Raw genomic sequence first — 16223 nt, 5'->3', positions numbered from 1 at the left:
AAAATTATGTGAAAATTAAGTCTTGATTTCATAATAATTTATTGATTTCAGTCTTTGAAACAATAAAAGTTTTTTTTTTATTGTGACTAAAAAATTGAATAAATTCAAGGACAAATCCAAACAAAAAATCAATAAAGAACAATTTTATTCAACACACACCAGTAATCAAGTCCAAAGATTTTCCAATATTTAACAATATTCTTGCATAGTTTATATTGGAGACCTAGTTCTGGTTTTTATTTTATTTATTTAGGTATACCATTGTTGGTTACAATCACTGATTCTTATAACAACAACATCTTATTACTGTACCAACTTGAAATCGAGTTCCACCATTTTTGTATCCCTTCTTTACGCAATCTACAACGCACTTTGTAGAATTTACTCATTCCTCGACACAGACTTGTCCTGGGGGATCTGGAATTTGAAATGCTGACAATCCTACATTAACGAGAAATTTAAATCAATACTAGTAATAGACCCGTGCTGTCACATGTGTTGTAACGTAATGCTACAGATCAATTAACATTTGCAACGCAGATAAATAAGATGGAACAATATTAAGTTTTATGGCGAGTTGGAAAAATTATATTTGAAACATAATTAAACAGACAAAATTAACATTCTTTCATTACCTGAGTGGAAAATTGAAGCAATGCACAAAATGAATAAAATAAAAAGTTGATTTATGCGGAAGGCCATTGTGACAGATTTCACCGTATGTCTTATTTCTTATGAAATTTTAGACTAACATGTTCAATATATATTATCTAAATGGTAAGAGATGCAGTGAACATGAAATTGTTTAAATATAGAAATATGACTTTATTAATTATTATCTCAACTAAAATATGAATTACTTATTATCATAACAAAAATATTATTCATTTTATTGACTAATATTATTGATTGTATTGACTAAAACAGTCAATAGCTTGGAACGAAACATAGTGTGAGACAACTTGGGATAGATATATTTTTTTTTTTGAAAAAACACTTGGGATAGATATTTAGACTTCTTAATCATTTGGTTCTGGGTTTAATATATGGTTAATGCGTATGAAAAAATATTTGTTGGAGATGTCAACTTATTAAATTAATCTCAATTACCTCGAAAGAATTAGTCTTCATAATTACGCGCATTAGTTTTACCCACACAAAAAAATAGTCAATAAAATTATTTTTTAACTGCAAATATATTATTATTAATAATCATCTCTCTCCATAAGACCAAGACGAACAGAGATCGGTAAAAGTCGTATAAAAAATATTAAAGTCTAAAAATTTAAATAAATAGAAAACTTAATATAGTTAGATTTAAAACTTAAATAAATAGCTATAAAATCGTATAAAAAATATTAAAGTCTTAAAAAATTACTTCCTCCGATCCTATTTATAAGAAGAAGTTGAATTTTTAAATTCATTGTAAAATTGATGTATCTAGACAATTATATAGTCTAAATACATCAATTCTACAATAAATCTAAAAAGTGAAATGTTTTTTATATACAAGAAAGAGTACTGTATTCCGGATTACAATCATGGTCATGACACCAAGATTTATGATGTCTCTTTGGACCAGTATCACAACCACAAGCAAGGACAGTGGATGGGAGCTAGAAGAGGGATCACGTCATGATTCTCCTCATACTTTTTTAATTTTTCTTTATATTATTGTCTTATTAAACTCACAAAAATGATTTCTTTTTTTAAATTTAATTAACTTTTTGGGTCTCTATTTTTATATTTGTCATATATTTTGTCCCAATGTATATTTTTTTGTAAAAAGTGATTTATTACCCAAATAGTTAATCTAAAAGCAAATATTACTTTTGAGATTAAAATTCAGTTTTTTTACGGTAACGGTCACAATTTTTATGGCAAAAAATATGGGTTTGAATGAAGATTACAACAAAAGTAAAAATAGAACGGTCAAAAAGTTCAACTTTAAAAATGGGGATCAATTTTGTAAGTTTGATGAAATTAAGAACCAAAAGCATAATTTAGTCTTGTAAAAAAAAACATAATTTAGTCGATATTATTTTATCGCTACATATATTTTTATTAAACTAGATTTATATTATTATGGGTCTTTTTAATCAATTTATTGAATCCTAAACACTTAAAATTTATACTGTTAAAATTTTAATCAAATAAAATGTAGATTGACAATTATTGCAAAAAAAAAAAATAAACAATATTAACTGTAGATTTATTTTATAATTTCTTGTATATAATACGTATGTGATGATTTACTTTTTTTTCTCTCTTTACTTCATGGTACCTTTAAACTTGGTTCTCTATGCTTAATTCATATATCCATCCCCGAGGACAACCATAATTGTGTAAACCATATTTAACACCAAATTTTTACAATACTTAAGTTCATGATGCAACTATCAGTGTCAATTTATGCTCACAAAATTATACTATCAGTGTCAATTTATGCTCAACATTCACTTTAAATACCCAATCGCTTTACAATTTTTTTTCATATATCCAACTTTTCTTCATATACACTTTCTATTTCCCTAGTGGGATGTGATTTTCCTTTTAAATTTGTAGCATGACAGGTTCACTTTTCCAAACTCGTGTCACCAATCAATATCCAAATTAGCTTCTATAACCAATTATAATTAGAAACCCAATTAGTCCAATCTTAAGGGCAAACAACCATAGTAGGGGTGCAAGATTAGTTAACCGTGAAGTGATTGTGATAAGGCCATTTTCATTTATGACTTTGAAGAAACGTACACATAGAAAATGTCCCTTTAAAAATTATTTTGCAACCAATCCTAGGTGGACAAGGCTTGAATTAAGATTATCTTATCTTCTTATAATGTTCTATTTTAATTCGTCATTTGATCATAATAACCACTTATCATATCATCCATATATAATTTAAAGTTAGCTTACCTAACTACACCTGTTTTGCTTTTAATATTCCAACATTACCTCATAAAGTTGATATATACGGCCTTGAAGTAACGATGTGACCTCAACTTTTTTTTATTTCTTTTTATGAATGTGACCTCAATTATGTATGTTACGATAAATATACAACGTAACTATTATCAAAAGAAAGAAAAAAAATATACATCTCATAAGAGGACTTGGATTATGTTGTTCTCAAATTTTCTACATTTTTTGTCTTTCTTTCTATTTCTCTCTTAATTTTATTTTTTCTCATAATTATTTTATTATTTTGTAATGAACAGAGAGATTGAAATTAAGAGAAAGATAAAAAAAAAAGAGAGAAATGTAGAAAAAATGACAGGAGAAGATTCAATTTGCTCATAATAAGCTTGTACTACCTAATTGGTACTTGTAACAATTAACATCTTATTTATGAAAACTACATCACTTTCATTTCTTATCTCAATTACTACTAATTAGTCACCTAGATATCACATCAATGTACTTTTTTTTTACGGTATCATTTATGTAATTATGTTTTTTCAAAACTATATATAGTAATGAAATAGAGCCTAAAGAGGAAATGACAAATTGATTGCTATAAAAACATGAGGAAATGTGGAGAGAAAAATTCATTTTTGTAATTTAAAAATTGGAGGTGTTTGATAAGGATATTAAATTGATGGATACGGTGTCTTAGCTTGTGGTTCCTCCAATAATGTTTGCTTAAGATGAGAGAAAATTGAGAGGATCCAAATTCAGATGTGGAAGTTTATAGAATAAGAAGACATTTTGTTTGGTCATAAAATTTTGGACACAAAATTTGGATGCATTCACAAAAATAAAATAAAATAAAAAGAGAAATAGAAAAGCAGTAAATAATGTGTATTTTTTAAAATAATTAAATAATGTATATTTTTTATATGTGTGTTCAAATCTTATGAGAACTAACTCTAGTATTTTCATGGAATAAGATAATGAGTTCTTCCTAATTTGCGTGTAGGCCATAGATGATATTGGACCAGTAGGTAGTCCTAATGTAATTATAATGTTCCCAATTTCATTAAACTAAATAGTGAGACCTTAGTTGCCCACACTCCCTCTTATTTATTGTGTCTGTTCTTTAGAAGCTATTGCAAGCATTCATGCAAAACCAATGTGCTAATTTTGGATAGGTTTTGGAGTTGCGAGTTAGCGGCATTCAAGGGAAGAAACAACAAGTTTGTGATTATTCGGATGAGTGGGGAGAGTAGTTTAACTGATTTGAGCTAAGGATTAAAGGTGGTAAGGTGTAAAAAGACTCGGATTCAAATTCCGATGAAGAAGAAAAATACTAATATTAACAATTAATTACTGACTTTGACCGTTCAAAAAAAAGTTTGTGATTATTCATATGAATGAATGAATTGGAAGCATTGTAACTTGTAAGGTAAGAGACCACTTTCATTTACATTCACTTCACGCGGTGTTATGTTGCTTCAATAGTTATAAAGTCTTAGTTTGTTCTCATCGTTGCTTCAATAGTTATAAACTTCATATATTTGTTCTTATGCTTAGAGCATCTCTAATGCTAAATTCTTACTCAATTCACTGAGTTACATAACTACTATCATGCCGTCTCCCCAATACTATACCATGCTTAACCAACTAAAACATCTCTGATGGTGGGAAGAAAAAAAAAACCAATAAAAAGATAGCCAGCCAAATTCTCTGGCAGAAATTAGTCATCAACAAAGGCGGCAAATATTTTGCGCCAATAACATTATTATAAAGAAAGAAAAAGTAATAAAATGACGACATTTCTATCTGTTCGGATTTCGGAGGCAACAATAAATGGCTCAATCGCAAATGGTAACATTTCAATGGAAGACAATAAAAAAACAAAATCAATTACAGCTCAAGTTTCCAAATAAATTGATTTTCTAAGCGTGTACTTGATATCGCCGTGAGTTGACCAAAATCACGTGGCTCGCCATAATTTCGGCAAACCCGCCATAATACAAAACATGCATTACGTTACTCAATTGCATGAAAGTTAACTACGATGACACACATTGCTTCTTCGACGCCAAAAAAATTAAGCGACGTTTCATATATTTTACATATGGCTAAGCTAAGTGTGATTAAGCTGCTCCTAAGATTCAACTTTACTTCTAAAAAGCCACCTGAACTAGCAGTATCAAACTATAGTATGCTTCCAATTCAGTCACAATGAAAGTGTGACACCTTGAGATACATAACTAGCATAACCCTAAATTTCACAGCATTAAAACTGAACTTAATTCTAAAAATAGTTGCTTAGTAAGAATATCAAACAACAATCCACAAACATAACCAGCTAATTTGGTATATAACCAAATCCAGATTCTGATCTATTTTTTACGACAGGTTACACACATGCAGTTTTCAAGCAAAAACGAAAGATCTATCTTCTACGACAGGTTACACACATGCAGTTTTCAAGCAGAAACTAAGAAAATAACAAATTAGTGAAATCGGGTATGTGCTTAGATATTGGGAAAGTTCTACTCCATGGTGAGCTAATACTTGAAATTCGTCATACGACTCTAACAATGACTAACATAGGCTCCCGACGGCAGAAGTTCAAGGTCCTCCTTGTTGTAAGGTCTACGACAGTAACTAAATCAGTGTTCATTTGACAAAAAGAAGAGATAATGAACATACGTGACTCAAAACTCTACTGATATTTGGGTTTCTTTGTATTTATTAAAACAACACTGATTAGGTTACCATCTCAGTCGTGATGACAAAGAAAACCGTGAACTTATACTTCTAGAAGACGCCATCAATAATAGTTGGTCTTTTAGGTAATTTTTAGGTACAGGTACACGTACACGAGGGTACTCTTTGAACCACAATGCACGTATTTACCTACCATCAATTGCCTATTAAACCGATCATACACAAAAACAGACATCTATAGTTTCCAAATCGCCTATTAAACCGATCATACACAAAAAACAGACATCAATCTCAAATGTCTAAAATTAATAGGTAGCACAAAAGCCAAAACACGGCAATGCTTCATAGATTAGCACAACTGTTTTGTTATTTCCTCACTACTTGAACGAAGCAAAATTAATATACAAATAAGGAATAATGCACCAAAATAAAAACATCGAAAAAATATCCACCATTAGCTAAAATTTCAATTAGCCTTCTTTGTATAGCAATTGGACATAGAAAATACAGTAAATTCTAATGCTCAATTCAAGGAGCAAATCTAAAAGGGAGGACCATCATGGGGGGAAAAATGATCAATTATCAATTTATCATACACAATCTATAAGAAACAAAACAACAGAAAGAACTTTTTTTTTCTCTAACTCACTCTTCAGGTACATAGTGCGGCGATTCAATATCCGAAGTCAAGTTGTGAACTGGTTCAGAAAGCACACGAAGTAAGGTAGGCTCTTTAGGCTTTGACAAAGCTGAAGAAGTTGCTGATTCATCCGCCGTCAAATTCTGCAATCCAGGCTTCAATTCTTCATTACAGAATCTCTCATATTCCGCTCTGTCGCCACCTTTTTTCTTCACCTCAACGACAACCAAAGTAGGTGTTAGTTCAAATATCTCGGCAGCAATAGTCAACGGTCCCTTCACACCTTCTCTTGTACCCTCCAAGCTCACCCGGCAATCCTTCTTCCTTACAGTAAACCTAACCAATTGAGCAATCTCTTCCAATTTCGATATGATCTTCGAAACCGGTGCAGCAGTCACAAACCTATTCTCGTCACCTTTTTCCTCAAACAAACCAGAAAGATCAAAACCAGGAGAAAACGATATAATGTCAAAAGCATTCAAACTAGCAGGTCTTGGCAAAGGAGCATTTTTCCTTCTAGTCTCAACCTCAGAATCAGATTCCGAAATCGAATAATCAGAGAAAGACGCCACAGACGCTACAGATGTTATAGAAGCTGTATCATCATCAATGTCAGCAAAATTATTATCATCAACATTACAAAGCCTATCATCTTCAACATAAAACTTAATTTGTTTGAACCCTTTTTTAAACCACCTATTCTCCATAATATCAGGAATAGCAATCCTAGTTTCAGGCTTCGTATCAAGAAGACGAATAAGGAGTTTAGCCAAATCCGGCGAAAACCACCTAGGACACCTAAAATCACCCTTATAAATCTTCTTATACATTGCCATAACATTTTGATCATGAAAAGGTAAATAACCAGCCATCAAAACAAACAAAACAACACCACAAGACCAAAGATCAACCTTAGCACCATCATAACCTTTCCTAGCCAAAACCTCAGGAGCAACATAAGCAGGTGTACCACAAAAAGTATGAAACAAACCATCTTGTCTAATTTGATCAGAAACAGCACTTAAACCAAAATCAGAAACTTTCAAATTACCATTCTCATCAAGCAACAAATTTTCAGGTTTTAGATCCCTATGATAAACACCTCTAGCATGACAAAATCCAACAGCTGAAATCAATTGTTGAAAATATTTTCTAGCAACTTCTTCTTTCAATCTACCCTTAGCAACCTTATTAAAAAGTTCACCCCCACGAACATATTCCATAACAAAATAGATCTTTGTTTTTGTAGCCATTACCTCAAACAATTGAACAATATTTGGATGACGAACACGACGAAGAATCGAGATCTCACGTTTTATGTGAGCAACTAAACCACCTTTCAGAATCTTCTCTTTGTCAATGACTTTGATTGCAACCCCTTCACCAGTTTTGATATTCTTTGCATAATAAACCTTAGCAAATGTTCCATGACCAAGAAGTTTCCCAATTTCGAAACGACCCAGTAACAGATTCGATGTTTCCTTCTTGTTTGTGCTTGTGGGTGTTTTGATCTTTTGTGAAAGAACGTCAGCCATGGATGAATGGCCAAATTCAACCTCAAAAATGCGATCTTTTTTTATGATGAAAAAAAAACGATTTTTTTTGTTTTTGTTTAGAATAAGGTTACGATGAATGATACGATGATGTTTTTGGGTTGGGAGTGGTGGATGGAGGAAGAACGAGGTTGTGGTTTCAATTTGTTTGATGTTTTCTATGTGAGAGTGTTTTTTGTGCTTAATACATGTTTTTGGCTCAAATTAAGAGAGAGATTAATAGAGAGATTAAGAGAGAGATGCTCTTATAAAGGAGAGTATATGCTACCATTAAATTTTTTATTTTTTATTTTTTATTATTTTGTTTATTTTTAGTATTTATGGATACGGATTCTTAGTCGTTTTTTATTATTTTTATGATTTGTTTAATCACTGAGTCGATACCACGTAAGCATTGATCACATTTCTTATTATTTTTTATTTTTTTCTCTGCTTTCCTTTTCTTGGTGAAGAAAAGCAATGTTTGTTTCATTTTCACATAAAGAAAGGAAAATGAATTATTACCACCTGGCATATAGCGTGGAGGAGAAAAAAGGAGAAAAATATATTAAATTTTTGGTTTAATTGGAATTGATTTTCCATATATTATAAGATTTTCCAATCATGAGTTACGTATGCGGTTGTCTTGTCTCTACTCAATTATGTTACTTTCCCTTTTCAAACAAATGTGAGCCGTAGAGAAATGTAAAGTAGGGGTGGACAACGGGCCGGGTTGGGTCGGTACGGGGCCAAAAGCTCCACCCGACCCAATCCACGGGTGAGGAATACATGTCCATATCAAACCATTTTGGGGGTTCGGGTCATGCGGGTTCGGGTTAAACGGATTTCGGGTCTAACGGGTGGATTCAAACGGTTTAAGCAAAGAAAAAATTCAAAAAATTCTGAAAAATTAACTTAGAAACACTCTTTAATATGATTAAGAAGAAGAATAATTGGTCAAAAAAAAAAAGAAGAAGAATAATTAAAACATATCTAGTACAAGGATGTACAAGGATTTACACGGGTTAAATCTTAAACTAAAGACAACAATTTAAGAACAAAGTTGGAGTGGAAATAAGAAGAAAAATTAGATCAGAGTACCAAAACCGAAAAATCAGTATGAAATATCATCAACCAGTTCAGATCTATAGACATCAAACCATAAAAAAAAAAACTTGAAATAAAAACATCATTTTTTTTTAAGATTTGTGAACACAAAGAAGAAAAGGAAGATTAAGTAGATTGAAAGTTTGAAATTAGTAGCAAGAGAGATTGAAATTTTTATGTTTTAGTGCTACTATAACATGAAGAAAACAAGAAGAGTGTGTGGGGTTTGGTTGTGGTGTGATGGTTTTCAAAGAAAATGAGGTAAATGGAAATAAGTATAAGTATAATAGTAGTAAAAAAATAAAATAGGTTAAATTTAGAACTATATAACGTGTCACTCACACGTTTTTTAATTAGTGCTAGTGATTTAGTAAACAGAACCATGTGCATTGTCACAAGTTTCTAGTAAACAGGACCATAAATTATTACTAATAAGTTATCAAGTATTTTTTTACTTGATAAGCTCTGCCACACACGGTTTTTTATGTATAAAGGTAGTGTTCAGACTGCTAGTATAATTACTAACACTTTACCATGCTTTCTTGGGTTGGTACGGTTATCCGTGAGTGAGTTTTCCAAGTCCGAACCCGGCCATCTCAGACCACGAAAACCCGCAATTTTGACCCGCGGACCCGCAAATCCGCTTGAAACTGGCCCGTTTTGTTTTTTTAAATTCGGGTTTAGCGGGTTGGACCGGATCTCGGGTCCTTGTCCACCCCTAATGTAAAGCAATGCACTTTTCCTTTTGACATGGTTAAAGTACGAGGCCATGGATTATATCTGGACCGTTTGATTTATAGTCGATTGTTAAGATTATTTTATTGTATAAAATCGAGTTTAAAATATGTATAGTCCTTTGTTAAAGTAAAATATGTATCGTTTAGAATTAAATTTACAATTGAGATTGATTCGGTAGTGGGAAATTATATGATTATTTTATAACACGAAATCTGAATACTTGAAAATCTAATGCAATATACAAATAAAAATTGGTTTAACTCGATTCAACTTTAAAAAAAAAAAAAAAAAATAGTTTAACTAAAATTTGATTTGAAGAATTTTTCTAACCCGTCACTTTTTTTTAAATTTCTCCATGTTAATGGTATGAGTTTTCTACAAATTGTTCACATTTATTACATGCGAAACTTTAACTCACTTGAGACATCACAATATTATCTTTCGCAAGTGTGAGGTTCTTGGTGTTCTTGATCATAAGATATGAACATAGACGAATCTATGTTGAGATTGAGTATGGCTATAGCCACACCAACTTTAACTTTTTTTATATATACACACATACTTCTCTAGTCTCGTAATATGCAAAATTTGACTTTTTTGAACTTAATAAAAAAGTGGTGTATCAAGTCTATATTATAGACCAGATACATTACTTTTTCAATGAATTTAAAAAATTAATTTTTTTCTTATATATGAGAGACCGGAGTGAGTACTCATTACTATAAAAGAAAAGTCAAACTATTTTTGTCTAATTTTTTCTTAATTTTTGTCCGAATCCATTAGCCCATTAGCCCTATCATTTTACACGGGTCGGACTTCATAAAAAGGGGGACGGGCTTTATCGGGCCGGACCTTATCGAGTCAGGTTTTTCATGGGTCGTCATGGGCCGGCCCACAGGCTTTTGGGTCGGCCCCTTAAAGAATTAAAAAAATTATTTAAAAAAATTTTATAATCTTTTTATTGTTATATTTTGGTCTTATTTTTATGCATAAATTCATATATAATTTTTTTTTATTATTTTTGTTGTTTTATTGTTATTATTTGTGTTTTGTTCCTATCTATAATATGTTTTATTCATATTTTTAAGCATATCATCTTTTTATATATTTTTTAATTTTTTTTGTGCAATTACAACGAATGATATAAAACTTGCAATATGATTATTTTAAGCCTATCATCTTTTCATTGTATTTATTTTATATTCTTTCTATATTTTTGTTTTTTTACTTAAATTAAAATGGATGAATGAAAGATATAAAACTTGGATTTTTTTTTGTAGTAATAATAATAATATGACAAAAAACTTAGTAGAATATTTTTTTAGTAGAATATTTTTTTTTTCAAAAAAAAATAATATGAAAATTAGTGGCCGGCCCATCAGGCCATGTAGACTTTTGCTTATCGGGTCGGGCTAAGCGGGCCGGACCATGAAGTTAACGATTCGGGCTAGGCCGGCCCCTTTATTTGACCGGGCCCCTCCAGGCCGGACCGAGCCGGCCTCTTTGACAGCTCTAACCACTCTTGCACCGTAAAAAAAGTCAAACTTAGTTTAGAGCTTAGGGTTTAGGTCTCGTAAATTGTATGGATATATCATTGTAATTTTACAAGCAATAAATTGATTTTCTACAAAATTAGTTTGAATTTGAGAGAGACATCTAAAATTGCCAATGACTCATGAGTTGTTTTAAAAAAGTTTTAATAGGGTTCTTCATAAGACTTCACTCTTTTGATGGCATGATCGGTACTAAATGTAACCACTTCTCTTAGTTGAAATTCGAATTTTGATTGAAAGACTTGTGTAAAAGTTTCAACAGCAACACAACGAGAGACTAATTTGTTTTGTTAGATTCAACCCCGTTAATAAATTTATGTTACTTAATTCATATCAAAATTAAGCTTTAAAAATTGGAGGATTTTGCAATGTAATCACTATAATGGAATATGGAAGCTTAATTTCCCTGCACACTCTCATAATTTTGGATAAATTTGTGTAAGACTTTTTTAAGATTTTTTTTTTGTTATTTTAGAGATGTTTTGGATTCCTTTTATTTTTCTTCATGATGAAGATAAGAAAAATAAAAGAAAGAATGAAAGAGAAGAAGGACACAAAAATTTATAGTGGTTCCCATATTGGTACATCTTTTTTATTTCAGTTGCTATAATTCAATTCTATCACACTCCATTCACACCCTATGAAGGAATTCACTATGTTAAAATCTTTGTTACAAGCAATCTTACATCAAGACCCCATAACAATTTTTCTAACATACACAATATAGCACTCCACTATCTTTAACCACAAATATATTTATGCCTTAGAAAATGTCCATGAAACAAGGCAACTCTTAAAAAAAACTTATAATAAAAAGTTATGTTTAAAAAACACAATGGTTCATATAATATGCATTATGTCCAGGACATATTAAATCGGTTGTTACGTACAGTCGATTTAAAAGGTTCTGTTTGAAAAACCAAATTTTTATGATTTTTAAAAGCTGTGCTTCAAGCCATCCCATCATATGTTATGATTATGTTTATCCTTCTTTCCTCACTCATTGACGATATCGAGAAAATGTTGAATGCCTTTTGGTGGGGAGGCGGAGGTAACAACAATAAAGAGATTCACTGGTTAGCTTGAGACAGACTTGCATGCCCTAAGGCGAAGGGTGGTTTAGGCTTTCGTAATTTTGAAGCGTTCAATATGGCTATGGTGGCTAAACAAGCATGGAACATCATTCAAAATCCGAACTCGTTGGCGGCTAAACTAGTTAAAGCAAGGTATTTCCCACGCTCATCGTTACTCGAAGCATCTTTGGGTTATAATCTTAGCTTTGTGTGGCGTAGTATTTGGAAGGCTAGACAAATTCTTTTACGTGGGTGTAGGTGGCGGATTGGTAGTGGCGACAGAATCCGTGTTATGTATGATTCATGGCTGCGTGGAAAGGGTGATCGCTGGGTGTCCTTACCTCAAGTGGAAGATGTGTATCATTTAGTTGTTAAAGACTTGTTACTTGAGAATTATAAAGCGTGAGATATAGCTAAGATTCGTAGCTTGTTTACAGGTCGGGTAGTGGACGAGATTATTGCAACCCCTCTTATTAGTTCGGTTAAAGAGGATAACGTGGTTTGGGAGGAGGAAAGGAATGGGTGCTATTCAGTTAAATCTGGTTACAATCTAGCCATGAGATGTATTATTCGAAGCGATAGGCACCATGTATAGGGCAATTGGAATGATATTTGGAAAGCTCAATCTCCTCACAAAATGTGTCACTTACTATGGAGGTTGTGTAGGGGGTGTCTGCCGACGCGAGTTCGCTTGAGACAACGTTATGTAGAATGTGAACTAAGTTGTCCTATGTGCAATGTTGAGGTCGAAGATGATATTCCTGTGTTTTTTGGATGCGTAGCAACTCGCGAATGTTGGTCGGTCGCAGGCCTGTCACAGTTGCTGCATAATGCAGCTTACCAGCATGGGACTGTCGCAGACATGGTATTTTGAATGTGCAGAAACGAGGACAGTGCAATGATAGGATGGGTTGCATTGTTATTTTGGTGCATTTGGCATAATCGAAACGACAAGATTTGGAATGACAATATTCAGTCCCCGAGCCAAGTTGGAAGCATGGCGTTCGTCGTCTGGAATGAGTGGTTTACTGTCCACCAACTGCAGCGTCATAACGTTGTTCCTGTTGAGGATCCTAGGCCGGTTAGGTGGGAGAAACCAGGAGTGGGATGGATAAAATGTAATGTTGATGCTGCGTTTGTAGCTGGGTCCGGTGTTACTTATATGAGTCTTTGCTTTCGTGATACCAATGGGCATTTTGTGGCTGGCTTGACTCAATGACAGCAGCCTTTTTATTCCATAGTGGAAGGCGAAGCATTGGCACTCTTACATGCTATCCATCGTGGATTTGAGCGAGTTCAATTTGAAAGTGACTCAAAGTTGTTGGTTGACGCTATCCATTCGAGAAGACGGGGCAATTCGGAATTTAGTTTAATTGTTAACGACATTATCCTTCTCATGTCATCTTCTTATGTAAACTTTGAGGTTAAGTTTGTTAGGAGACAAGCGATTTTGGTTGCTCATACTCTTGCTAGGACGGCTAATGTTTGGGCTAGTTTCCATAGATTTGAGATTATTCCTTTATGTATTGAACATTTATTAGTTAATGATATGAATTAAGTTTGTTTGGTTCAAAAAAAAAACTTGCTTCATATTGACTTTTATATTTAACTTAAAAACTTATTTGTAATAATTTTTAAAATAATTTATGAGCATTCTAAGTTATATATTTATTGAAAGTGATAAATCAAAGATAAGGATCATATTTACAAATAATTTAAATACTAAGTCTAATTCTTGATCTTCATCTTGAGCCTCATAAGCTTTCTTCTTTTGTGATATGAGTTTGTTATCATCAAAACTCGGCCAAGTTCAAGAATGAAATCTTCTTCACAATTTGGATAAAAAGAAACACCATTTTGTTCGAATTTATCCATTAGGATGCGAGGAAAAAAATATGATGAGAGTGTGGTTTTTTTTTAAAAAATTATTGGGTAAAAGCAATTGTCGTAGAACATAGGTTAATCTTCCATGACGATGTAATTAGTTTCTACCTCAATTCTATATTGGATGCATATGATTAAATAATTTTTGAATATTTTAGATTTAAATAGATTTTAGATTTATCTTTGAAAGAAAATTATTATTATTTAAATATATAGTTTAGAAATATGTTTTGTAGTACAATTTATTTCTATACTTAGAGAACTAACGATGAATTAAAAAGAGGACGAGAAAGAGAAATTGGAGTATCCTCCAAATAAATATATACCTCCACCTACTTGTTAAAAAAAAATATATATATATACCCCCACCTAATAATAGACTCACATTATAGTTTTAGGGTTTCAACAATTTTTGCTTCTTTTTTTTTACCGTCTTTCACGATACCTAGTCAAAAATAGTTGAATGACGGCGTCACAATTAGTATAGCCATATGCATAGAACTCGCAATGTGATGATGAGTGCAAAACAAAAACTGTTCTCATCACATCACTCCAACAACAAGTTATCTACATGTGGCTATCCTAATTGTAACGTCGTCATTCAACAATCAACAACAAGAAGATATAGATGAACAACAATCTCAATGACCACATAATTACATCTTCGAAAACAAACAACCTATTTTGAAAAACATTATGAAAAACTATTAAATATGTTTTTTTAAACCTGGTATCCGGTCATAGGACCGACTAATCCCACCGTCCACTTGTTAAAAAAAAAATCTTAGCTAGAAATATGTTCGGCACATTAAAAAAAAAAATCAACATTTTTTTTTCTTCAAAATTTAGCCTTTCTAACTAAACTTTCTCCTATACAAAAGTTATAACCGTAAAGATAAACCACATGTTGGTGAACACTAAGGTTCTGTTTGAATTAGTGGAATATAATGAAATGAAGCTGAGCGGAATAGAGTAGGGTGGAATGAGATGTAGCGGAATGAAATAAATCTTCCGTTCCATTGTTTGAATATTTTAAAAATGAAATGAACAAAATTGAAGGTAAGTGGTGGTATTGGATAAAAAAAAAAAAAAAAAAAAGTGGTGGTATTGGATGAAATCCATTCCATTCGATTATTATTTTACAAATTCAAACAATAGAACATTATTATACTTCATTTCATTCCATTCCAGCACATTCCATCAATCCAAACAGAGTCTAAAGTAAGTAAGTTTAAATTGTCTTAAACTCCGGTTTTCATTATATCAAAAAAAAAAAAAACTCCACTTTTCATAAATAATTTATAATTTATCTTAGTAAAATTTTATTTGGTCACGCTAAACAGTGCCCTTGTTAAGCATATGAAAAATAGAAACAAAAGAAAAAATTAATATTGATAAGATAAGTTTTTACAATTTCAATATATTAAATGCACAAGTTCCATGATATAATTTTTTATTTATATTCTTAACCGGTGCTTAGCATTTTCCAAATAATTTTTATTAGTAACTTAACTTTAATGTCTTAATTATTTTTTTAAATTTTTTGATGTCCCTATTTTATATTTTTATACTACGTACTATCATCTATTATGATTGGGATATTCTATTTATGAATTACATTCCTTCATTTAAATTACTTTTTTTCTTATAATGCAGCACGTGTTTGAGATCTCCAAACTAATGGCTACTTTCCCTCTTAATTTGGAAAACACAGAGATAACATGGCCTCAACACGTTTATATCTGTTGGTGCCAACATGTAGTAGCGTATTGCATCTGCATCTACAAGTAAGCAATTAAAGTCGGTTTGAAATTTTCAAATGCAACCAACCCCCTACTTTTTGGGGTCTCCTTAGTCTTAAAATGTAGAATGTGACTCTCACTTTTGAATTTTGATACATGGATGATCTTATCTGTTTATTAGTTGAAATTTAAATAATCCAACAAAAAATAAATTTTGTAAACTATTCAAGTCAAATGTATAATTGGATCTCATTTTTAATATATGGTAGTATAATTTTTTATTTTTTTTGGAAATGACTAATTTGCCAAAACCAAATATATGTTCTTTAATTACC

General features: G+C 31.7%; 1 protein-coding gene across 1 annotated transcript; it reads right to left on the bottom strand.

Moving 5' to 3' along the window:
• Positions 1 to 5968: 5968 nt before the first annotated feature.
• LOC123898136 (CBL-interacting serine/threonine-protein kinase 12) lies at positions 5969 to 9186 on the bottom strand. The gene has a single exon (XM_045949025.1). It carries the CDS (start codon positions 7792 to 7794, stop codon positions 6265 to 6267), a length of 1530 nt encoding a protein of 509 aa, XP_045804981.1. The 5' UTR covers positions 7795 to 9186; the 3' UTR covers positions 5969 to 6264.
• Between the last annotated feature and the right edge of the window lie 7037 nt (positions 9187 to 16223).

The sequence above is a fragment of the Trifolium pratense genome, linkage group LG7 (genome assembly GCF_020283565.1).
Source record: "Trifolium pratense cultivar HEN17-A07 linkage group LG7, ARS_RC_1.1, whole genome shotgun sequence".
Classification (NCBI taxonomy): Eukaryota; Viridiplantae; Streptophyta; class Magnoliopsida; order Fabales; family Fabaceae; genus Trifolium; species Trifolium pratense.
This window is presented reverse-complemented; position numbering and strand designations above follow the sequence as displayed.